This window comes from Alosa alosa, chromosome 10 (assembly GCF_017589495.1).
Source record: "Alosa alosa isolate M-15738 ecotype Scorff River chromosome 10, AALO_Geno_1.1, whole genome shotgun sequence".
NCBI classification, from domain to species: domain Eukaryota; kingdom Metazoa; phylum Chordata; class Actinopteri; order Clupeiformes; family Clupeidae; genus Alosa; species Alosa alosa.
Genome location: NC_063198.1, coordinates 25,551,036 through 25,577,488, shown reverse-complemented (window position 1 = coordinate 25,577,488; position 26,453 = coordinate 25,551,036). Strand labels below are relative to the sequence as shown.

The 26,453-nt window shown below is 39.8% G+C and overlaps 1 protein-coding gene across 2 annotated transcripts; it reads right to left on the bottom strand.

Moving 5' to 3' along the window:
• Positions 1-713: 713 nt before the first annotated feature.
• On the bottom strand, positions 714-25,270 carry pparg (peroxisome proliferator-activated receptor gamma). Of its 2 annotated transcripts, none has more exons than XM_048254946.1 (7): positions 25,055-25,270; positions 12,979-13,203; positions 12,281-12,450; positions 8,752-8,890; positions 5,603-5,802; positions 3,258-3,744; positions 714-1,784 (listed from the first exon to the last, which is right to left on the bottom strand). In XM_048254946.1, the coding sequence occupies exons 2-7, from the start codon at positions 13,199-13,201 to the stop codon at positions 1,537-1,539; spliced, it is 1,467 nt and encodes a 488-aa protein (XP_048110903.1). In that variant the 5' UTR covers positions 13,202-13,203; positions 25,055-25,270; the 3' UTR covers positions 714-1,536. The 2 variants fall into 2 exon arrangements, with proteins under 2 accessions (XP_048110903.1, XP_048110904.1); XM_048254947.1 differs by lacking the exon at positions 25,055-25,270 and adding an exon at positions 15,922-16,089.
• Positions 25,271-26,453: the final 1,183 nt, after the last annotated feature.

Genomic DNA, 26,453 nt, shown 5'->3' with positions numbered 1-26,453 from the left:
AGTACTTTGGAGTTAAGTCACAGTTATGAATAATGCAGTGATGTATCTCATGGGAAGTGAATTTATGTAGTTGACTTAGATATGATTCTCAGCTTCATGATGATGAACAGAGTTACATTAATTCCTAATAGTAACAGCATTTCCCATAGGAAGGAGCTTAACATTGAGTGAGGGTCAGGAACTTACTTTCCTTTCAGTGAGCCAGTATGTTTCAAAGAGTAACGGCTACACCAAACTGGATTAAACTATCAAAGACTTCTGTGCCCGAAACCAAATTTGTCCTCTTTACACCTGGTAAGTGTATTGTCATCTAGCAGATATCCATCTCTTGAGTCAGTTCAACTCAGTTCATGTTTTGCAATCACAACAGGGTGTGTTTCTTGTAGCACGCAATAATCTATGACGTAATGACAGCCAAATAGGTTTGCATGTTCTTGGATTGCACGGAGCTTGCCATGGTTGCATTGAGTAGGTAGCTGAACAAGTAATACCATAGGGAAATAGTTTGACAAGGTTTGGCTGGATTATGACAACTGGCTGCTTCACCCAATAACTAATTGCTGAGGAGTGTTTCCAAGAGGAAATTTACACAAAACTTTATGAAATGTTTTTACTGTATAAATTTAAACATAAATTCCCAATATGAACTTATATAACTAAAATGATATCTTATGAGGGATTTAGATATCCCTACAAATAAAAGAACACAAACCTTTAGAAGGCACAGTTATGTATTTCCCTTTCAATTCACCAAGGCACAAAGACTCAAAATCATTTAATCAATCAGTGCTAGATAGCTAGAAATATATTTTTGCTGGTTGAGTGACACCTCAAAAGAGATACATTATTCAAGATGTCATATATGAGATACATTCTATGAATTATGATGCACCTTGAGATCTTGATTAAATGAAAAAAATCAAATTGGACAAAGCAAAAATTACATGTATATACACAGTTTGAAGATATAAAGAGTCCTAAGAACATTCACAGTGACATTTTCCCTTGTTTCAACACAATCCTGTATATTCACTTCCTTAGTAACACTTAACAGAAAACTACCTGACATAGCCAACATGGATTTCCCACAAATATGGTAAAACAACAGACCATGGCGAAACATGGTAATTCATTCAACACTCTGTGACCTAATACTATTGATACATACACATCTCTATTATGTTACCATGAACATATAACTGTTTCCTGAAGGTAAACAGCCATGTGTATAATTTTACAGTTAAGATTCTTAGCTGTTTAGATTGGTTTCAAGACATTTATCACTCATGCAGTTATCAAAGCAATTGTATCAATACAAAAAAGTCAGCACAAGTCTCACAGAAGCATTCAAATGAAATCATCATTCTTTCTCAAACATCGTCAGTCCCTGGACCAACCCCATGACCGAGAGCAGATCACCTGCCTGTCATCCAGTGCGAGAACTCAAGTCACAGCTCTCCACAGCTGCCACCAAAAGGCACGAACGGAGCTACAGACGTGGCATCACATCATACATCATTTTTGCTTATGTTTTTCCTAGTACAAGTCTCTCATGATCTCCTGGAGAAGTGGGTGCACACAGATGTCCACTTCTGACGTTTTAATCATTCCAAGCAATTGCACATGATCAGACACCATCTGCCGGAGGTCCGTCATCTTCTGCAGCAGCTTAGCGAAAAGCTGCAGGGAGTCAGGGTGGTTCATCTTCAGCTGGAGCTCTAGAGAGTGGAGCACAGTCTCCTGCAGGTCCTCGATAGGCTTGACGTTGAGCAGGCCAGGACGATCTGCGTCAGGAGAAGAAAAGGGGAAAGACCGTCTTAAAATAACACAATTAATACATTTTCCCTTTTGTCGCTTTTCAACGTACTGGGTGTCCATTAAGGGCTAAGGAGGTACACAATTGGTCTGAAACCGTCAACCGTCTGAAACCGTCATGCTCTTGACAGCATGACATAGTACATGCAAAACCAGGCATCAGACACGGCACACATGCCAGTGTCAGAGACTCTGTTCTCCTTATCGTAAGCCAGTATGGCAAAGAAATGAGTTTGAAGCCATTATTTTATGGTCAAATAACTACATTGATTACAAAAATGTTTGTAATTGAGTTTGAGATTGTGCATGAGTCATGTGAATGGCAGCCCTATCTAGTGGTGGAACAGCTGACTTGAACACTGCAGTAGACAGAAATCACACATAAAGAAGGTCCATTCTATTGTCTGTATTTCTTGTCATCTTTTGTGCTTGAGAGTTAATTTTTCACAAGCTTTCGTGCGATGGCCTTATCAATAATCAAGTCAAAGTTCAAGGTTGTGATGTTATTAAATGACCACAAAATGCTAAGCAATAAATCTCTTTGTGATAACCATTTTACAAACCAGTCTAGACTGGCTACAGACAACACAGGTGGTTAACACTGTTTACACATTTCAGTAGCACTGGTGTACTACACACTGATATTGAGGTTACATGTGAACTTACATCAAGTTATTATGAAGAGTTTGCTTCCAAAACGCTACATCCTCTATTTTAATGAATTTTCATAAATCATTTGTTTCCATTTTGTACTTTTTGTAATTTCAGTGGAAATGTAGTTGGGTATTGTTATTTGATTTATCTTTACTCAATCAAAACAACAGCACTGACATTTTATTGATATTACCTGAAATACACAATTAAATAACATGACTTATTTAAGTTTTCAAAAATGGATTTATAGCATTTTGGAACCAATTTCTTCATATTTAGATAAGAGCCATGTGCTTATGATTTGTCTGATAAGCTTGAAAAATGTTGGAAGGTAATGCTATCTACAAACCCTGACATTAGCTGGTCTTGTGATCTGGACCACACTTTATCTCACACAAGGAGGCTGATACGACAAGAATGACTAAGCAGTAATCATGTTGTTGAGTAGATGCAGCTTATTCAGATTCTCAGACAGCTATAGCCTAGTGAATGGAATGAAACAAGCTAGTCTTGTCATATTTTAGTGGTCTTTAAAGAACTAGGGCCTGTCAAAAAAAGAAAACCAAACCCCTCTGGTCATAAAGCTTTTATGACATTTTATGAATGAATTCATAAATACATATTCATTCAAATTCATTCATACAATTTTATGGGATCACTTATGTTGATTAATTGGCAAACTGCAAAACTGAACTTGCCAAACTGAATCAATCATATAAGATAATACAGTGTGGTGTAAGATTCTGATACTTAACATAAAATTCCTCTGTCCACCCCCAACGTCTCACCTCCACTGAGAATGACAACAGCAAGGAAGAGTGCCATGTCACTGTCGTCCAACTCCAATGTGTTGAACTTCAAGGCGAACTCAAACTTGGGCTCCATCATCTGACAGAAGGGCTTGCGCAAGCTTTTGACGAACTCGCGCGTCATGAAGATCTGGCCATAGGCAATCAGTGTGCCGTCCTTGTTCATGAGTGGAGACATCATGATGATGAGCACCTCGATGACTCCGTACTTCAGCAGCGTCACCTGGTCATTCAGGTCCAGCTCCATGAAGCCCGGGATGCTCTTGGCAAACTCGGTGACCTCGCGGACGGCCTCAGCTGATCGTGATTGACAGCGTTCAAAGAAGCGCAACTCCACTGAATCAACTGTGTCTCCAGGTAACAGGCCCAAGTCAGGCTGAGGACCGGTCAAAGGGAACCGGATCTGTTGGCTATTGATGTACTGCTCACCCTCGATAAGGGAGCGCATGTCATGGATCACAAAGGGCTATGTGTGAAAGAGACAAAGAGAGACAGGGGGAAAGAAATCAGAAACCACACAATGGCAGAAATCAGAAATCAATTCCTTTTTCTAGTGTTGCTCCGATATCTACATTTATGTGTTCTTGAGCATGTTCTTCACTGTTGTTGGTAAGTGCTTAATACAGTGTATACGCTCATGTTTGAAAAGTTGAGTCATGCCGCAAATGTCTATGTTTTTTGTTGAAAGTTATACAAGAATTGTTCTATTCATTTTGAATTCATAAATCAATGAATTCTCCATTTCAAAAGTCTTTAGTTTTTAAGATATCTAGAGGATATCACTCACTTCATATCTCAGAGGTGTTTTATTCACAATAAATTTGCACAGCGTCTATGCAAATCTGGTGGTTGTACTTGCAATGACGTCCTGGTTCCTTAACACATTTTTGGGTTTGCATAACTCATTAACATACTGTAGGCCTCATATACCTTGTGTAGTTTTACTTCTACGGAAGGTATGGGCTACATCATAGAATTGAACTTTAAGAAAGCCAGAGTCTTTGATAAAGAAGTAGCATCATAAATTATTCGAGTGAAAGTGAGTCTACACTAAAGTAATAATTTCTGCAGCCTTAAATGAATAATCAATTTAAAATATGTGGTTTCTGAAATTTCTTCTCAATATTACCTGTAGGAATTTATTTGCCATTTAAATTGCATGCCACCTTAATGAATATGCATATATTTTTTCAAAAACTTTTGAGCCCTACATGCAGTAATAATGTCAGCAGAGTACATGCCAGCCTGTGCATGTACTACAGTTAGAGTAGGCCTTCCAAACAATTTTACAACTCCCATAGACAGCCATTGTAAAGGTGTCATTCAGAGTTTACTGGGAGTGGCCCTGCAGGTTAAGAATGGAGTAGACTCCAAAGCAGCGTGTGTTTACTTTGGTTAGTAAAAGAAAGCAACTATTTTTTTTCTGCTTTGAAATCCAAAGGGTGACATTTTTGCTCTTTTACTTTTTTCCTCTGTGAGCAGCCCTGCCTATATTTTCTCTTCTTACAATAGCTTGTTAAATGAATTACCGGTAATATCATATTGCACGCAAAGTGGCCATGCTGTCTTCAAAAAGATTAATTGACTTTCCTTGAAACAATATATCATCCAAAGAAAATAAAATAAATCTAAGCCAACGCTGATTCAGTTTCACTGAAGCTGAACAACATGACAAAGCCCATTTTTGAAAGCACTCTGTCTGCCACTCTACAGCTGTCCTGTGCTAGCGCTTTGTTTATCTAAAAGCATTGAGCAGTTGTTGGAATATGACCATGTTTTCGGCCTTTTAAAGTATACAGTAAATGATAAGTGATTAGTATCCACTAGTGGTTCCATACGTACTAGTCTAAACATACTAAAACAATTAGTTTACCACTAACCACTTACCAAAACTAAAATTAGTTTTTGCCACAACCACTACATATTATCATAATCCTGTATTTCTGTCTCCTTCTCATCTGATTGTTGTCTGATTGTTTCTTGCCAAGCCTTTGCCAATGTGTGTGGTACTACATAGAACAAACAGTAGAGTTCATGGAAAAGTTGTGAGCTCTAGGTGTGTCCTGATGTAAGCATCACATGTGAATGTTTCTCCATGCTGCAAGCAATCATCGAGTGAAAGTTTCATTAGGACATGTTGAGGGTTGGAAATACTGGTGTATTAACAATTGTTTGTTTATCCTATTTTATATCCGAGTAGTTTGAAGTTCTAAAGCCTAAATGAGTCTGTTTTTTTAAGTGTAACTCCAGAGAGAGAGATAGAGAGAGAGAGAGAGAGAGAAAGAGAGAGAGAGAGAGAGGGGAAAAGTGAAGCTTTGACTCACAGAGCTGTCGCTGCTTTTGCCTGAGAGGATAGCCCTGGCCTTGGCTTTGGTGAGGGGGAAGTACTTGAGATAGGACTCATATAAATGCTTGGCCAGGGCCCGCAGGTCAGCTGACTCTGGGTGCATGTGGTCCATGTCAGCCGAGACCTCCGCCAAGAGCTTCTCCTTCTCCGCCTGGGGCATGCGGCCAAAGCGAATGGCTGGGAAAAAGCAAACAGACAAACACTTCTTTAAAAAAAGTGAAATGAATTACAAAAAAGAGAAAAAGGCAAAAAAAGCCCCAGGCTAGGTCTTTGCTCATAACTCAGATGTGCGTGGAGGAGTGAGTGGGATGGAAACTGGGAGAGGCCAACGGGCTGGTTTGGAAATCAACGTCACCATGAGAGCTTGAGAAATGTCCAAACTGCCAACTGGAAAATGTCTTTATTTCTTTAAACAAGTGCTCCCACTCCTTGATGATCACAATGAAAGCTGACACACCACTAAAAATAAATACTGACCGTTGAGAAACATTTTATGACACATTTGGACATGAGGAAGTCCGATTCATGTCATCATTTTCTCCTGATAGCAGTAAAATATTAATTAAGATCAATACATTTCTAGCCTATACAACGTACATTAGCTAATCAGAATGATAATACAATGGAAAACATTGGTAGAAAAGTCAAAGCCTATTGCTTTCCTATAGTTTCCATGATATACTGGACTCTCCAAACACAGGACAAGACAACACAAAATGCAAAGAAAAACCCAAAACCAGTAAGATTATAGTTCAACAGCTTCAACAGTTCTCCAGTCTGGCATGTCCTCAACCAGTACTATTTGATTTGATGATAACATGTGACATGCAGACTTAACCCCAGACTTAACTGCTCCCCAAGCGCCACTGTTTTTGCAGGCAGCTCACTACGCCGGGATTAGTGTGTGCTTCACCTCACTGTGTGTTCACTGTGTGCTGAGTGTGTTTCACTAATTCACGGCTTGGGATAAATACAGAGACCAAATTTCCCTCACGGGATCAAAAGAGTATGGGCCCGTCTAATTTCTCCCCCCTTAAAACTTCCACTTGGTTTTGATTGCCCTCAACATTAAAGCCCCCTTGACAAGGGAAGCGGAGGTGAAGATCTTTCCCTATGAATTTGGACACCACTATATGCAAATTAGCGTAGCGAACGTGCTCACCTACGTCACACACAGCGCCGACATGTCTACCGGTAGTAGCCTGCTACTATTTTCATTCAGGAACATGCTCGTTCCAGCAGTCATTGTTGTGTGGGCTGTGCTGGTTTATCTACGTTTGGTTAATCAACAAAGATATTCGTGTTCATGTCAACGCCAGAACACACACCTTAAATATTGACGAAACTACCCAGATCAGATATATAACGTTACTTGATGGGCAGACTCTCTCAAAGCACTCAGCAGATATCATAAACATCGTCAGATAGCTTCGTGAGATATTTTCTAACATTAGTGTTCAAAACTCAACAGTCCATTAGATGTGCATGAAACTAACATATTCCAACATATTTTGAAATTTTGATATGCTTATTTGCGTTAAAAACATGAAAAATTTGGCCGGCTCGCTGAGCTTGCACGGTATCCTGGGTAATTACATCTCCCACTTCGTTTTAAGCCTGCATCGGTCCTGGCTATATTTTGAGGGTTGCTTTTAAGGCTATATTTTGAGGGTTGCTCCCTAAAGTAATGGGACACCCTAGCCCTACACGTGCACGCGCAAAAACGAGGGTTAGGGCACAAATCTAGGGGTAGGGGAGGTATTGGGACGGGCCCTAAATATACTATACTATACTTATACTATACTATATACTATACATTTCATATTGAAGGCAAGTGGTGTCTCAGATCATTTGGCAAGGGCTTCCAAGTAAGCAATTCCACATGATACAATTGATCACATATTGATTCAATTGGCCTTTTGACAGCATGCTGTGGTAATACAGTTTATATACCCACACACGTTACACAATAATTACTCTATGTCATTTGTTATAACTTTCACACCCTCATGTCTTTTCAACCTTTACCCTACTGTCTTGGCAGCCTGCCAGGAGCTGTGACACAGCAGATTTGTGGCAGCACGTCTGAGCCTCTATGAATCATTGATAAAAAAGAGGAAAAAAAAGAGTCAGCCTCAGTGCACATGAATAGAATAAATGACAGAGACAGAGGGACACAGAGAATGTGTATGTGTGTGTGTGAGTGTGTGTGTGTGTGTGAGTGTGTGTGTGTGTGTGTGTGTGTGTGTGTGTGAGGGTAAGAGGGAGAGAGATGTGATGGAGAAGTAGATTCAGAGATAGTGTTTGTGTGTGTGAGATAGAGAAAGAAAGAAAGAAAGATTGGGAGGTGTGTGTGTGTACGAGAGAGAGAGAGAGAGAGAGAAAGTGTGTGTGAGTGTATGTGTGTGTGTGTGTGTGTGTGTGTGTGGGGGGTGGTGGAGCAGGTGGAGCAAGTGGAGCCACGAGCAGAGGAAAACAGAGCCAACCAATCAGAAGCCATGGCACGATAAAGACAAACTCTGCTGACCTCCCTGGGGTGAAAACACCTGTAATCTCGGCCTGAGCGACCAGCGCCAGTGTTGTAACTGGAGACGCCTGTCTGTCAGGCTGCCTGGCCGGCCCTGCCCCTCAGGTGCAACACTTTTGGCAGGCTGAAGCAGTGTGTGGGGGCTGAGAGAGAGAGAGGGAGATAGAGAGAGTGTGTGTGTGTGTGTGTGTATGTGTATTTTTTTTCTCCTTCTCTATACATATATATATATATGTATTTACAGATTTTGTTTTATGACTGTTATTTAGTCTTGATGAGTTCTAGACACTGTATGCTTTGGCAACACTTTTTTCACGAATTGTCATGCCAATAAAGCGTTTTGAATTTGAATTTGAATTTGAGAGAGAGAAGGAGAGAGAGAGAGAGAGAAAGAAAGAGAGAGAGAGAGAGCCCCTGCCACAGCAGGCACACCAGGGCATCACACGGAGGAAACTCAGCCCAGGCGCAACAGAAGTGAGAAAAAAAAGCACAAAGCCTCAAAAGGAAATTCTGTGAAACATCTTGCACATTCTTGTAAGTTTGAGGGGTGATCTGGAGGCTGTGCTTGCTAGCTGGTTTCCGGGCTTGTGCTCGCTCACCATTGTGTGACATGCCCACCATCAGGCACTTCTGGAAGCGGCAGTACTGGCACTTGTTGCGGCTCTTCTTGTGGATGCGGCAGTGCAGGTCACAGTGGTCATACACCAGCTTTAATCTGATGGTTCGGCGGAAGAAACCCTAGAGGAGAGGACACACCATGAGGAAGAAGTAGAAGAAAAGCAGCTCAGGCAAACCCTCATCATAGCACATCTTTCATATTCAGTGCCTCATTAACATTAATTTGAACATTCATGGGTGAAATAATAATAATAATATATGCAAATAGAGAAGCACCCCCATAACCACTCCTTATTAAATGTGGATAATCATTCTGCCAATCATTTTTTATTTTGTAAATGCCCAATTAAAATATGCTATATTGAAGCAACGGTTAATTAATCTTGTGGGGCTTTCCAAGAAACAACCGTGTTTGAACAGAAAGCCTCACATGCAATCTCTCCACCACTGTTGTCATGTTTGCAAAGCATGTATCTTCAGGTAATCACATGCATATCAGTGCAATAAGCTAATGATATATGTTGCGGTTGTGCACCTCTATTTGGACTTTGGCAAGATAAGGAGCTCTCATACAGCAGCTCCTGTTAGGCCACTGTTGATAAAGCTGGCAGAGAGGAAATGTTTTCAAACAGACACTCAATGTTCACCTGAACTCGTGTGTTTGTGTGTGTGTGTGTGTGTGTGTGTGTGTGTGTATCTGTGTGTGTGTGTGTGTTCATGCCTGATCTGTATGTGTGGAGGTATTTGTAAAGAAAAAAGTACTAATCAAATGGCTCTAGCCCTGTAGGGTTCAATGGGCTTTAAAAAAAAGATGGACCTGGTAGGCTAACTCAGCTCAGGCATTCAGCACATCATAAAAAAAACATTGTCCTCATTTGACACTCATTTGAGTGAATGAAAATAATACTGAGGATTTTGGCCATGGTTACACGTAGATCTGGTTAACCTGAAAAAATCATAGTTGTGGCTCAGATGATATCTACCGACGTATTATTTTGAAAGACTTGATTTTGTCAGCGTTCATATGGTGAGCATGAACTGGAAATAGTGGGTTCATTCCCACACCTTTGATGATCATCATTTGCCAGCATTGAGGGCAGACAGCAGACTGTGGCCAGACGGACGTGAGGTGTCTGCTTAGTCATTTAGTGCCATGTGCCCAACTGAGGTGTACTTGACCAGGTACTATCGACCTAGACTTCCCCTTCAAACTAGAAGGTGACTTCCAGACGTCAGGAGCTTGATTCAATATACTAGGACATGGGGAAAACTCATGTACATAATGGAATGTGTAAAAGAACAACTTTTCCATGTAGGCTACATCATCAACAGCTCTAGTCAACAGAGAAAATGCCTCAAATATTCTTTTCACTAGTAGTTTATGCGTAATTACAGTGGCAAGAGTTTGTTTCTCTTTCCAATATTAGTCATGGAAGTACAGGTCTGGTGCTTTTCACTGGCTAAGAGGCTTTGAGCGGCTTTATTGAAAAACAGTATTAACTTCAATAGATAGTCTCAATATTTGAGACCAAACCGTGATATAGGTTCATTCAAAAAATGTTTCAAAATGAAGCATGTCCATACACTACTGTACACGTGTAGACACTGTCAATATATAATGGTGAGTGTGATTAGCGGTGTTGTTGCAGTCATCGTAGGTGACTGCAAAACCAGGAAATCAGTGTAAAAAAATCTTATTCTGGGTGAGCATTTCCTCCCACCTGAAGTCAAAGCATCTACTGCCTGCCTGTAAATGCACCACACACACACCTCCACTGCCCCAGTGTCTGAGCCGTGTGGAAATACACCTCTGAGGTTTTGGCTCGCCCACTCGGCGAGATTATTTTTTTTCAGACACTTCTTCATATATGTACCGTACAACTCTGCCCATGTATATTATCTGCCAAGTGAGTGGAAACTTGTCATGAGCTTGTGGTTGGGGTGACAGACAGTGATCAAGTGTGAGGGTGACACCTTTTGACCCTATTCACTTATCTTCTGCTGTAGCGCAGCCTTCAGACGGGGTTTACCGAACACAGAATAAGAAGAAGTTTGAGGTTTTGGTAAGAAATTCTGGGTTTTGATATGACAGGAAGTATGATTATAGCTGAAGGAAGCCAGAGGAGATGCTACAGGGTGCACCGCTAAACAGATAGATGAATAGAACACATATCACTGAAACCACTCCACAATGCCCTCAGTGCTATGAGTATTGTTTTGAAAGTCTAATAATTGTTTTATACATACACTGCCGTTCAAATGTTTGGGGTCAGTTAGGAATTTCCATTCCACTTATAGACAGACTACCAGCTGAGGTCAGTTGCATTGTTTTTTCAATCAGGGCAGCAGTTTTCAGATTACATTATGGTTATGGTTATGGTTATGGATACGTTTTGTCCAAAGCGACATACAAATACAAAACAATATAATACTTAAATTTAACAGGGAACAGATTAAAATGTTGGTCAGACTATAATAAGGAGAATAGCAATAATAAACAACAATGTCAATTCAATCAATAGCCTAATGAAATAAAACAATGAAAATGAGGGAAAAAACAATAATAAACAATAATGCCCATTCAATCAATAATATAAAAACAAATAACATGGTAAGACTACATTAAGGAGAATATCAATAATAAACAACAATGTCAAATTAATCAACAGTCAGTGTCCTATAGGCCAAAGTGAGAGATTTAAATTTAATTCTGGCTACTATAGGGAGCCAATGGAGACTAACTAGGAGAGGAGTTACATGTGTCCTCTTTGGCTGATTGAAGACCAGGCGTGCTCCAGTATTCTGAATCAGCTGTAATGATCTTACTACACAAGCAGGTAAGCTAGCTAATAGTGAATTACAATAGTGCTTACATAATTGCAAAAGGGTTCTCCAATGTTTTCTTAGTTAGCCTTTTAAAATGATAAACAGTAAACAGAATATGCCTTTGGGACATTGGATGAATGGTTGCTTATAATGGGCAATGTAGATATTGCCTTAAAGATCAGCCATTTCTTCAACAACTGTCAAGAATGCAATTATGTAGGCACAAAATGTAATCTGAAAACTGCCGATTAAAAAACAATGCAACTGATCTCAGCTGGTATTCTGTCTATAATGGAGTGGAATGGAAATTTCTAAGTGACTCCAAACTTTTGACCGATAGCTTCTCAGCTTAAAAAGGTAAAGCTTTATAAGTTCAAAATAGCTGATAACGCAGTCCTACAATGAAATCAGTGTTATCATACTACAGTTTCAAGTAAAAGTAACATTACAGGTATCATTCCCATCCTCTGCTCATTAGGCATGCTTTCTCTGGAAATTACAAAATGGAGACAACTTCAAATGAAATAAAAAAGGCCCTTGCCTATGTTCTAGCCTTGCCTGTTGCTGTTTATCCACAATGAATCATATAAGTCTGTACAGCAGTGTACTGATAAAAACGAACGCACCATTATGCACGTTGGAGTTGACGACTAGTTGGAATGTGGATTGTGGAGGCGTTTGTACCTTGCAGCCTTCACAGGCATGAACTCCATAGTGGAACCCTGAAGCTTTGTCCCCACACACACGGCATTCAATATTCAAGACAGCAGTTGAGGGGTCGTCATGCAGCTTGGAGAAAGGCAGACTGCTCTCAGTGTATTGAGGAGGTGACTCTGGTTCAAGCTTTATATAATCTAAAACAAAGTTCAGGGAATGTTAACTGTACAATATTTTTTCATCTGTTTCATACAGTATATTACTATTACCATAATCTTATGCAAAGGCTCAAATAAATATTTTCAAATACATGTCTTTCATTTCCTTTTTCACCTGATGCTTCTTAAGTAGCTAAATGAAGAACTTCTTATTATGATATTATCACCCTCTCTAAATTTGACAACAGTAGGTACTCAGCTCTAACCTCTAGTGCAAAATTATACTGCACACTTCCTGGTTACAATCCAAACCCCCTGTAAAACAGATACAACCCTCCACTGGAAACCTCAGTGTTAAAACCACAATGCTATTTGACACTGTCTCTGTCTCATTGTCTCCCAATCTAATGTGGTTAATCTTAAATGGTTTGTATTTCTTCCTACTGCCAGTATTGTTCTATTTCAAGTTCACTCTAAGCTATTCATGTCATTATTTTGCTGGTATCAGGTCCAAAATCTACACTGAGCTCTGAACAACAATCATTCTGAACAACTCAGGACACCCACTCTGGCTCTCCTGTTGTCTGTAGTTGTACACGTGAGTCAGGTCTGTGTGTGCGTAGTCTCCTTGGGACAGGCTGGGGTCGTACTCCATTCCTGAGAGGTTGGTGTAGTCCAGCATGGAGTAGGGCTTCAGGTCCAGAGAGTGGGAGCTGTTGTCCAGTTCCTCCAGCTCCAGAGCGGTCAGGCCAAAGCCCATGGACCAGCCTAGAGTTTGCGTGTCAACCATGTCTGCGGGAGAGAGGCACCCAGACTTAGAATCAGGCTAAAGGCAAATCATGTTGCAATCATTAGATCTGATGTGCACACAAGCCAGATGGCATGACATCTTCCACTGGTCTGTAGCTTATATGCATATTAGGGGTGTTATGTTTATCTGAGAAAACTTCTGGGAATCTGCGAATACAACCAAGACCAACCAAACAAAGAGCAAACACACTACACCCATAATATCATAATATGAACCACACACTACACATCGTATTCACTAGATATCAACCACGCCAAGTAAGAGATCAGATCGCTAATGGTGATGTCGCGCTGTGAACATTGGGCTTTCATTGTATTGTCTCACCTTCTGTACCAGGCATAATGAGCACTGTCACAGCATTAGAAATGGATGGAAATGTGTATCAAATAAATGCCACATTGCAACAGTGTATTACAGGAAACAGGGCCCTCACTGTGTTTTAATATACCGGTATATGTAATCCTTAAAATGAATATACCAACATCTTCTACAATGTACTGTCTTACCAAAGACATAAGCACATATTATTCACAATCAAAGTATAATTATTTCTAGCAGTAGTATATTGTACATTGCACTAAAATTAGTGAAGGAGAAAAATCTCCTTTTAGGAATCTTTTTTAAGCAGATAAGGCTCACAAAATCATTTGGGCACCAAGTCAGCAAGGCCTGCCACTAGAAGCAAATACTACAAAACATCTATTACTCTGCAGGCAAGGAAAGCTATATGTAAATATGTTCTTTGTTAATGAATGTCAGAGAATGTTTGCAGAAAAGAACGCACTATATATAGAGTGCAAGTCATGATATGAACTCTAATTGAACTCTATTGAACTTGCAAAACACTGGCCTGCCATTCTATATTGATTAGCAACATTCAGTCAGGAAACCAAGGCTTTCACCTTGTTTAATAAAACATTCAAACTAAACAGTACAAATCATTTCTATTTTTGTGTGATTAAGTGTGTGCGTACCACCTCACTATGAAAACGAAGTACACTCTTACATGGGTGGAATTCCATTAAAATTCCAAGGCATTTTTGAAACACGGCCCAATGACTTTCCAAAAATATCTACATGCCACAAACATCCTTTTCTCAATGGTTTATTTTTTCCCTACACCTGGATGGAATGTGCCAAATCAGGCAAGACAATTGACTGAATTCTTGCTAGCGCTGCAGCTTCTGCCAAACGATGCTTATTTCAGAAGCGCTGGAAACAGTAGGCAGAGAAAACTATTTATAGCAAAGACACAAGTTTCCGTCCAGTGTGTGTCCATTTAGCAATGCAGTAAACACTGTCCTTGAGGGTGGACTTTTGCTCTGGTTGGCAAGGGCAAGAGATTGGAGGGTCAGGCCTCTGGTTTAGGCACCTTTTCTTATTTAGCTGAGCTGCGCTTGTTCTGGAGCCAAACATGTGGTGTTATTCTGCTCCGAGAGACTAACCCTCAGCCGAACCTAGGCTTTGTTTTCTTCCTTCTTAACCATGATAAAGTAAGGTGTCTCCTGATGCTAATGTTATACTAATGTTCAGACAGAAAATACCAAATAAGAGTTTCTCCTTGTGTAATTGAAAAATCCCTCCCCTTTACTTTTTCCTTCTTGTATTCTATCCTTTCTTTGAAAATGCCCCCAACACACACACACACACACACCACACACACACACAAACACACGCACACACACACTATTGTGCTGGTGGTCACAACTCTTGTAATTTGGATGAATTTGCCTAAACAGACATTCATTCATTATCACTAAATATGTTATAATAGTATATGACATGCAGCAATCAGTCTGTTGCTAAAAGTGATGGTTTATTGAAAATGGAGGGATGGGCAGGATATCGAGGAGACTATACAAATACAACTAAATCACAAGACTATACAAATTCCCATACAAACCCCACATCATTTCCACTCCATTTATGTGCTCCAGACTGTGTTTGCAGTGGTCTGACATCTGATATGAGCATTACAAAACATGACAAATTATCAGAGGTTATGTGCTGTAAATGAACAAAAGATGCAGGGCCAACCCTTAATAGACAGATTTACAAGTCTCAGTCCTCTCGTCAAGCCTGATCTTGTATTCCCAGCGCACACGCAGGCAATCTGATGGGTGAGTGTTTGTGCTAGTGTTTGTGATGGATGTGAAGGCAGTGTTGATGGAGACTAATGGAGGATGTTGCTCACATGGCACTCTGCGACATGAATTCTGTTCACGTGAAAGTGTTGCTCCTCACCATGTGAGCGAGGAGGTAAGAACAGTCTGTTTGTATGTGATGTGAAAGACACTCCACTGGGACGGTCTTGCAAAAGGAATGCAGTGTTTGCCATTGATATTTCTTCACATCTCCACACAAAAGCCAAGTTGCAGAAGAGCAAAACATAGAAGCTAAGATTTCATTTCTGTCCGCCTGAAGTGGCTCAAATCACATGAAACACACTTTCCTTAGGACTGTTCATATTGTGTGAATATCTTTGCCAAAGTAAAAATAACTCTACACTCAACCATCTTTAACTTGAGTTTCATACTTAGAACTAAACCACTACTGCAACAGCCTGTAAAATATGTCAACCATGTTTATGTATGTCATCTCGGGCTTCAGAGGAATTCTGAGAACCAGTGATAACCTCACAGAAAACATAACATCCTAATAACAATAACAATGTATATGTCATAAACTGAAATACTCACAAGTCTGTTACAGTTTCATTTTCTGGTGTTCTTCTGTGTCAACATACAAACTCTTTACAGAAATCCAATGACATCTACATGAAGAACGTTCCAACCTTCTAGTGGAGGTTTTGTAGTGTTTAGGTGCTAACGTAACACTAGCAGAACCTGCCAAACTGCATTCACAGGCGGCAGCGTGTGTGTCTGCAGATAAGTGGACCATGGGTACAACGAAAACGAACACCTTCTGTTTCGACTAGTCCTGTCCTACAGTATCCTACCACACATCACTAATTTCGATTTTATTGTTTTTTCAACCTTTTAGTCATTCTATTCTTACTCATTTAATTTTCAAATCCTATTTGCACTGCAATTCAAACACTTGACTGTGATTCAACTATTTAAATGTGTTTATAAAAGAGAACAATGTTAAAAAATAGACAAAATAACTGAGAGAAGAACACATTACTTGTGCCATGCACTGAGTACCGTAAGAACAATTCTACAGATTTGTCATAATGCAAAGCAAGAAATGTGTTGCACTACTTTATTAAAAAAACATATCTAGTTCACGGCAAACCACAAAGCTCTCCTTCATAGTTTCAAACACATGGTGCATCTGATATCTTACAGAAACACACAGACAAAACTAAATTTGTATTTATGATATTGTCCCCGGCTAAACACTTCTGTTAAAAATGCTCTCTAATGGGTAAGGATGTGAGGTGGAGGATGGGAGACAAAATATGATGAAAGCCTTCCTGTTTGTTGGTCACACTAAACCACCTTGGCTCTCATAGTCACATATCTACTTACAGTCAAAACAGTGGCTGTTAATCAGAACTCAAGTACACTGTGTTCACAACTTTGTTCAATGAATTCTACAGTGAATTACTGAGTATAATAATGATGAGTGTAAGAGAGTGCTAAACATATAGGGGCCTAATTTAAAAACTAAGTTAAATTAAAAGTGAATTGCAAAAAATGTCCATCAGAAAGGGCAGCTGAAAGCTTTTTCACACCACATGATGCTTTTAGATCCTACATGAGAACTTTGCTCATAGACTGACTTCACACTTTGCCCAGCATTTGGGCCCATAGTGATTGAACATCCTATTGTGGCACTGACAAAAAGGTGAGAGGAGTGAAAAGATACGAACGGTACTTAAACAGGCCCACATTCCAATAAATTGCAACATATTTTCAAGAACATTTTAAGACATTTACCTGATGCAATGGTTGTGTTCTTTCTGAAAGAAGGGGGAGGACTCTAACCGCAAAGCTCACTGACAAGGCAAGAAAGAGCTGAGACTTCCTGACCATAGCGCTGGTGAGACCAGTAGCGCACATGCACGTACACATACACAAACCCATATGCACACAATTAGTCACACATATACCACACACACACATAGACACACACAAACCACACACACACACACACACACACACACACAAAAGAAAAACCTCACCTAGATGCACACAAAAACCCCTAGTGTGTTTGTGCCAAATACCAGTCCCGTGCCCTCTTGCTATGACTCTAGCACAGACATTAAAGCCGTCTGGGTACCCACTCGACTGGTACTGACTTTGCTCACTGGCAGGCTAGTGTCACATCTGCTGATGGGAGAAAAGCTGCCAGACCTGGAGTAGACGCTGCAGACCACAAGGCTGTGGGGGCCACTGCACATGAGTCACATCGGTACCAGCACCAAGTCGCTCTGATTTAGTTTACTGGTTGAATAAGGTGAAGACTTGAGATAAAAAACCTGCCTTTGATGCGGGTGTCATCGGCCATGAGTAAAACATTCTTGGAGAAAGTGAGGTGTTACTCTTCACAAGTTTGGTAAAAAAGGCTGTGGGTTCAGCATTGTTTAACAAAACAGCAGGCTCACAACGCATGGAAAAAAATCAATATTTCAGATTGAGCCCGGTCCAGTTGGATATTTGGTATTGATATTTGGTTTATTTATGTTTTCATGGTTTATTTATGTTTATTTATTATTATTATTATTATTATTATTATGTTTACAATACACAGCGCATAAAGTAGGAGAAATCCATTCCATAACAAGTCTGATAATAAAGACTGTATTATAGTCTAAACACAATACGGGCAGCTATAACCCCTGGCTGTGCTAAAGCGTGGCAGAATTTTTTTTCTGTTGTTTTCCAGTATGAGCAGTTGAACCTAGGCCTACTCTGTGATCACTAAACACGTGCTGCTGGAACAAGGTTGGTGTCGTGAAGCCTTGCGCACATGCAGTTCGGCCCGAAATAGATGCCCGATAAGTGCCCAAAATGCATTGCAATATGGCCGCCTAATGGAGGGACTTAACTAAAAGGACTTTGATGTAGCCTTATTGGTATTTTTAAAGTGAGTATTTTCAAAAATACAAAATACAGTATTTCAATACATTTAAAATGAGGGTATTTTAAAATACATTTTGATGTATCTTTGCCCATCCCTGCACACGCGCACACACACTGATATTACTATTAATCTGGACCCGCATTCTCTCATACGGACATACATTCTGACTCATATATATATATATATATATATATATGACTCTAATATGGACATACATTCTGACTCATCTGAATTCTACACAAACACTCTGACATTACTGTGAAAAACAGAGCTAATAAACATGGCCACTCACCCAGCACCCCTTCTACAGTAGTAGTTCAGCAAATCAGGCTCTGAACCTGGCACATTGACACAAGAAACCAGACTGAACTTTTGACTTGAGAAAGCGGGTGGCCAGCTCTTCGCTCATCTATTCCTGTGCTGTATGTCCAGATAAAAGGAAGTAGGAGTCTCTTACTTTGACTCTACTTAACCTCAGCAAAAGTGCAGACAGCTAACCATCATGTGGTCCAAGTGTGAGGTGTACGGCCAGCCAGATGACTTCCTGTTGCTTCACTTCTACTCAAACACAGTGGTTCCACTTCTCTGAATCCTCACATATGAACACTTCTTCTTTCATCCATCATTTAATGGTGTCAGATGTTGTAGTCCAGATACAACTCATACAGTAGCTTACTTCTGCCGTCAATTATGCTGACATGTCTTTACGCATTCACTGTAATTAGTAACGCTACACTAGGGAACATACTGTGGAATAAGTCACTGATTTGAACTGGAATGAAATGGAATAGGGTTTATATGAGAACAATAGTGTGCACTGTGTATACCACAAATACATATGCCTCTAATGACATATCACTTGAGTTGAGCCTCAGGTAATTTTATAGATTAGGCGGCAAGTGTCGCTCGACAAAAAAGCGAATGCTGTAGGCTTTCAAAGTCCAGTGCCATTGAAGATTTGGTGAATACATCAACTAGTTTCTTTAACTTGGACATTACATTACATGGAACGAAAGTAAACCATGACCAAAGCAACACACAATAGAACTCCAGTAGAACTCAATAATAATAATAATAATAATAATAAGCTTTATTTGTATAGCACCTTTCATACACAGAATGCAGCTCAAAGTGCTTTACATTTGGAGCATGTAACACAATAATAGAGTCAGTCAGTCATTATCAATCACAGTAGAACTTTGCGTTTATTTTCAGAGTTTGCCACTTCGGCTCTGTGTTGCTTCGCAACACCCTACAGACTCTCTTTTATGTCATATTTAGTGGACACTTTTCATTTAAACTATACATTGGCCTTGAGCCTTAGTTGAGCCTCATTTCACATTATTTAGATACTGACTTTGTGTTTTGGCAAGAATTCTAATCTCAGACCTTATTTTAAAATGTCTGATGTAATGTCCCATTTCCTCTATAAATGAATATTCTAGCAGCAGCTGAGGCAGGCTTTGTTATTCACTTTAAGATTGTTATCTCAGTGAACACCCAAATGAATGACTTCACAGACAGCGTTGCATACAAGTAGACACGCACATGTGCAAGTGTGTACACGCAACTGCCTGAGATGTACACAAACACACGCACGCATGCACACACACAGACACACACACACAGACACACACACACACACACACACACACACACACACACACACACACACACACACACACACACACACACACACACACACACACACACACACACACATTTTTAAGAAATACGATTCCCATTGTGCATCATACATATTGTCAGTGAAATTTAGGTTACAGTACCTACAGGCCTGCTTTACCAAAAATGAACCGAACCATAACTTCAAAACTGAGGTACACACCGAAGCGTGATTTTTGAGTACTGTTACACCCCTTACCATAAAGGTGTCATTATTTGACCAGCAGGATGCCATGCTGCCCCATTAAGTCAGGGGGGTGAGGGTCAGCTTGCCTATATCAGTGGATGTGAGGCCTAATACTTTACTTCAAACATACTCAAGGGACCCCAAGAGCACACTGGACGCACTACAAATAACATGCTTCTGGCAAACTCTGCACATCCTGCAATCTTTATTGTACAGCTCCTTGGGAATTTGGACTTTGCACAATATCTAAGGACATGAACTTTCCCCCAATTGCTTTTAATAGGCATGAGTTAATGGTTGATTACTCCCCTGGGGAGTGGCGGAGGAGGTTTGCAGCGCTTCCCTCCCAGATCAGGAAGGAGTGCTCACTGTCAAGGCCTGCATGGCTCCAAAGCTCTGTTATCCCAGTGTCCTTTCGGGGGTGTTCCCCCCATTTCCCATTCCTCGAGAGAAAGGAGAGGAAAGGAGGGCGGGATGCACGTATGACTGAATGCCTCAGAGCTAGCGTGCTATCAAACGCTCACAAAACTCACACTGGTGAGGGCTACTAAGCTCAGAATCTCAAGGAATTTAGTAACGTTGTTTTGTTTTGGCTGAAAATGTAATGTTCAAATCATTAAGACTCAGACTGAAGGCACTTGCTGCTGTCAGCGATGTTAACAGTTCTTTTGAACTTCCGTCACAGCTGACTACCGTGTAAGTTCACCCTCCCATTCAGTGTGTAACATAATTATATGTAGGCAGGATGCCGATCTCTTCAGAGACTTCAGAGATAGTTTTCTCAGAGAGTCTATTTTAGTGATACATCTGTGAATGACAGAAATGCTTACCTATTTCAAAATAGTATGGCAGTAGCTTAAAGCTGATGTTAAATTGGTCCACAACATGAAAAACTTATGAACGACATCCTGAACTACATTCTAGATAATTCAAATGGATGGAAAAGGTTGGTGCTGTTTTAAAAAAAAAAAAAAAGAAAGATGTATATATGGTTCGGGGACAGTTTAATTGTAAGACTGTTGACTTTGTTTACCCTAGCATCTTAATCATACTGAAGGAAGAGAGGAGTTTAGTAGAAAACTACTGTACTGAAATGATTCCACCTTGAGTAGGGAAAAGAGTCTATGAGCAGACATGCAGAAATGCACACCCCCACACCCACACATATATATAAACACACACACACACACACACACACACACACACACACACACCCACTCATATATATAAACACACACATACATACACACACACACACACACACACACACACACACACACACACACACCACACACACACACACACATATATATATATATACACACACACACACACACACACACACATACACACACATATATATATACTGTAAACACAAAACACGCAACAGACAAAAAGGGACAAGATATACATGTCAACCATTCCCAAATACAATACCAAGCACATACACACACTCACACACACACACACACACACGCACGCACGCACGCACGCACGCACGCACACACACACACACACACACACACACACACACTATTATGACTTTGTTTTAACACTATATACAGTATATATATCTGTCGGACAGATAACTTTGCAATCAGTGCAGGAGGGTCAAGAGAGTATATTATGGACCTTGGTCTATACAAACATGTTAATGGTGACTATGTGATATCAAGGTTTACAGCCTTTCCAAATACTAAATTTCACAGTGCCTCTTTATAAGGAGCAATGTAAACAGAGCATCATTGCTATTGCCACACCTTTCTTTTATAACAACAGACCAAAGTCCATGCACATTATGCCAATTATATAACTGATTAGACTATACAAACATTCTAGTTTTGATCTTCTTTACATTTAATATGAAAAAATCAAATCATATCTAAAACAAATGGTGTTTGAATGGCATATAGCTAACCAGATTAGACACTGACAGCAAATCAAATGTTTGAAAGTCACCAGTGTGGTGGTTTAAATCTTAACGTGCACTAGCTCATGAGATGTAATGATGTATTAGGTGTACTTGCCAATGAGTTATACCAGTTGATATGACTTCATAGCAAAGACAGCACGATCACATGATTTCACAACTTTCCACACAACGATCTTGACAGGGTTGAAATGGTTTGAGGTCCATCTGGTTGCATTTGACGTTCATCATCTTAGAACAGAGGTGGGCAAACTAAGGCCCGGGGGGAAAATTCGGCCCAATGGACTAATTAATCCGGCCCACAGAGCCTTCATAAAATAGGACAATTTCTCATTAAAGGTGCTCTAAGCAATGTTGGGTAACGTTACTTCGATTGATGTTCAAACAAGAGAGCTGGCTCGCCCCTCCCTCCCCCTCCCTCCCCTGCAACTGAAATTCTCCTCAACGTGCGTCTCGTCGGTGAATGGCTGGAAAAGTTTATGTTTCATGGCCCAGGCTGTACAAGGCTGTTTTTGTTGCCGTTTTTGGAGCCTAGGCAGTCTACAGAGGCCGCATTAAAAAAAAAGAAGTGTATGCAGGAGACCGGCAGCTAGTAGATTGTGAGGAGATGTTTGCTGTATGTGACAAAAAATGTTTCAGCTTAGAAACAATGTGGCATCGCTTAGAGCACCTTTAAGTGAGGTTGTAGGCCTGATTTATCGTAAAATGTTTTCGTATTCATGAAACCCCCTCCTTCTTCACCCAGCAAAAAAGTGGGGCTACTGGTTTGAGATTAGCACCCAATTTACAGGCTCATCTAAATATTTTTCCTGACAATATGCTGACATAGAAGATTGTTAGTTATAAAGCCCAACCCCCATCTACTAATAGCCCGTGCAACCCAGGCCGTCAATCCATATCTTAAACCCAATGTAGCCCTTTAGCCAAAATAATTGCCCACCCCTGTCTTAGAACAATCATTTTAGTAATGTATTTTCTTTTTTAATCAGTGATAACAGATATTCGTTATAACTTAAAATACCAAAAATATGTCTGTCATGTTTATGCATTCTGTGTATGAGTTCAACCTGGCATTGATGATGAAATCTAAGTTAGTGTTTCTCATAAATGTGACATCTGGTGTGACAACACCAGAGATCCCAGATGTATCATCAGACTGAGACTAACACTGAATCTGTTGGCAAACCACTTTACTGATACATCACTTCATATCAATTTCACAATGCCTTTGGAAAAGACACAAATGTCAGACGATATTCTGTCACATCCTAAAATAACTTGCAGAGACATTTCAACTTAGCCCTTTTCAGTGACCTCTGTCACAAGAAAGTGACATTTCATCATATTTGATCAGAAATACTGACTCCAATCCAGTTTTACTTCCCTAAAGATAATATCATATCACTATAAATATAAATGACAAAAAGAAGAGAAATCAAGTATGATGCATCTAAACTATGTGGACGAAGCTTAAATATGCATAACCCAGCGTCGCTATGTATTCACGCACTGCTGTTTCTGACATGAACAGACTTTTTCAAATGTTGTCCAGCCTCATTAACATGCATCTTTTAAATTTAATTCAATCACACTTTCTGAAAGAACAGAGATTCCCAAACCATCTCAGCCTATAACAATGAGAAATCAGAGATGGATGTATAATGCCTTTTTGTGTCTAGCTCCCATCGCCTTATCATTGTACAGTTCTGTGAGGACTTAAGATAGTTTGTTGGTTTGTGGTACATTGATGTATATTGCAGTGTAGTCCACATACTGAAGTGATTGAACAGAGTTCATATTCCTGGGCTTCTACACTCATTTAGAATCATAATCAACTCACACTTGAAAAAAATAAATATACAAGAGATACCATACAGTAGGCTAGAAACAGCAGAAAATTATTTTGATTGGCGGAATCCCTTTTCCACACACACACACACACACACACACACACACACACACACATATATATATGGACCTTCTAAATAAGGATGATATTTATGGAAATGCCAAATAGAAAAATTTTGTGACAGAGCAGAAAATTGCCCAGCTGACTCCAAAACTTGAAGAGTGTTTGAACAAAACACATATCAGTTATATTAGCTATGATACTTAAGCTTTCTTTGACAACTTTTACTGACCACTTGTCAGAGAGAAGTAATATTTTCCTAAAATTAGATCAAGTCTCAATTGATGGCAAAACGTTGCTACTGGAACTCACCGATTAGCCTAATCTGCCAGTCAAGACCATAGTATATTGATTTATAGAATGATGTAGATACAGGTCCAGATACAATAATGAGATGTAATTTTGGTTTTGAATGGACAAAACTAAATTATGATAGTCTAGCATCAACTTTTAACAGGTTAATAGGTTAACAGGTTGGTTGTGTGCAGCACTGCGCTCTCCTTTTAACAAGCAAACACAAATAACTGGTGATAAAGAAACTAAAGTGTTGATTTTGCTTTATGAATCTCAGGAAATTGTTTGAAGTGGTGCACCAGATCAAGTTCAGAGAATGCTGAGTCATCCGACTGTGATTTTCAAGTCAACAGTATAACCATTAAAACTTAAGCCTAAATGAAAGTGCGGCGCATGTCGTCTGGACTAGGCTAGCAGAGTTTCAGACTGTTAACAGCTTTAAAATGACACTTGACAAAAATAAGCATCTTAGTATTGTATAAGTATAAGTAGTCTGATTTCTGGTTAAAATCAAAAGTCATACTCGGTTAACTGTATATTCTGACTGAACATCAATGATGCGGCTACATTAACGACATGCACGTACCTGAGACGACGTCTGGATTTTGTCTGTTGTAATAACTATAAAGCATGTTTAACTGCGTACTTCGTTAGAAAACACAAGTGCAGTTCGGTGGAGTTTTGTGTTCTATGGGAGCTAAATGAATGCTCTGCATAGTGACATAAACTCACTTCACTGTGGTCACCTTCAAATAAAACCTTTAAAAAAACACTGACCTGAAGTAGTCCTTTCGATTACGCTTCCTTTTGTCTCTTCCTGGCGTTTGTTACAGTTGATTCCTTTCCTGACAGATTATTTATTTTCTGATTAGAAGATGATTGTGCAAAAACCGTGTATTGCACTTATCTGGTGACAGAAGTGACTGCCCCTTAATTCAAAGGCAACTGAAGTGCGAGCAACTGTGATTGTGACAGCCAACACCGTGATGCTGCAGACACATTTTGTATAGGCTACCGTGACTCCCCTCCCATTGGAACACCTACGGGAATGACATGGAATGACCAGAGCGGAAAAGCGCGAATGGGGTTTGATATCATGTGAAATATGATTACGAAGTGCTAACTCAGCCCAGCGCTCCGTATAGACTAGTTGTCACGTTATCAGAAAAAAGCAAAAGACGGCAGAAACTTCCAAGGTCTGTAACAGATTTGGTGATAGGTAGGCTATTTCTGCGCAAAATTGCTTCATTCTTCTTCTTTCATCTAAAAAAGTGTTTGCCTTTAGTGTTTGCCATATAGAGACAAAAGACAATATGTAGCCTAATAAACTTTATGAGAAAACATTAAGTGTTGCTTGATATAGCCTAATGAAGCCCATCAAGACTTAGGCTAGGCCTTTATTTATATTTTTGTAGCCTATTATTTTCCTACGTGGTTAATATCAAAACATTAGCAGTGCAGTGTGTATCGGAGGACGAATATTTAACACATTTTGAAGCCAACGCATTTTTCAAAAGTATGGATTAGCCACTAAAACTTTTGTGACTTTTACTCATTTAAATATCTAAAGACAGGTCAATATAGCCTAGCCATTAGGCCTTGCAATTCAGTGTGATATGGAATCCTCTCTGACTGATCATAAACCATATGTAAATGTTGTGATAATAGGCCTATATGGAGACATCCAGTCTGTAAGTCCCTGCCTATGTTTATTATCTTTGCTTACGTAGATGCTGTTGACAATAAATTAGGCTACTGTATCAGGAACGATCTTTCTTCTGCCTCCGAAATGTCTACAGAACGACATCTTTCAAATGAACAATGAATTGTAGGATTATCCTCTGATTGTGGTCTATAGAAACACATGCTTTTAAGGGGTCAGCAGTCAGTCTTACAGCTTTTTTCCATACAGTGGGTATCCTCTCAGGTTGTTCTCATGTGAAATCACCTTCAGTTGTAAAGGGTCACAGTTGTACCCAGTGTGTGGTAACTGCGGTGGCACATAAACAGAGACATAAATACTCACACACACACACTTGTGGTAGACGTTCTCACATTCTGCAAGAATCTCTGAAAGCCATCTTTGATTGTGACTTTGTTCTGTTTTCAGTTGTTTCCAACACAGAACAAAATTTTCTGGCTGTAAAGGTTTACACTTGAGGCTTCTCTTCTGCTG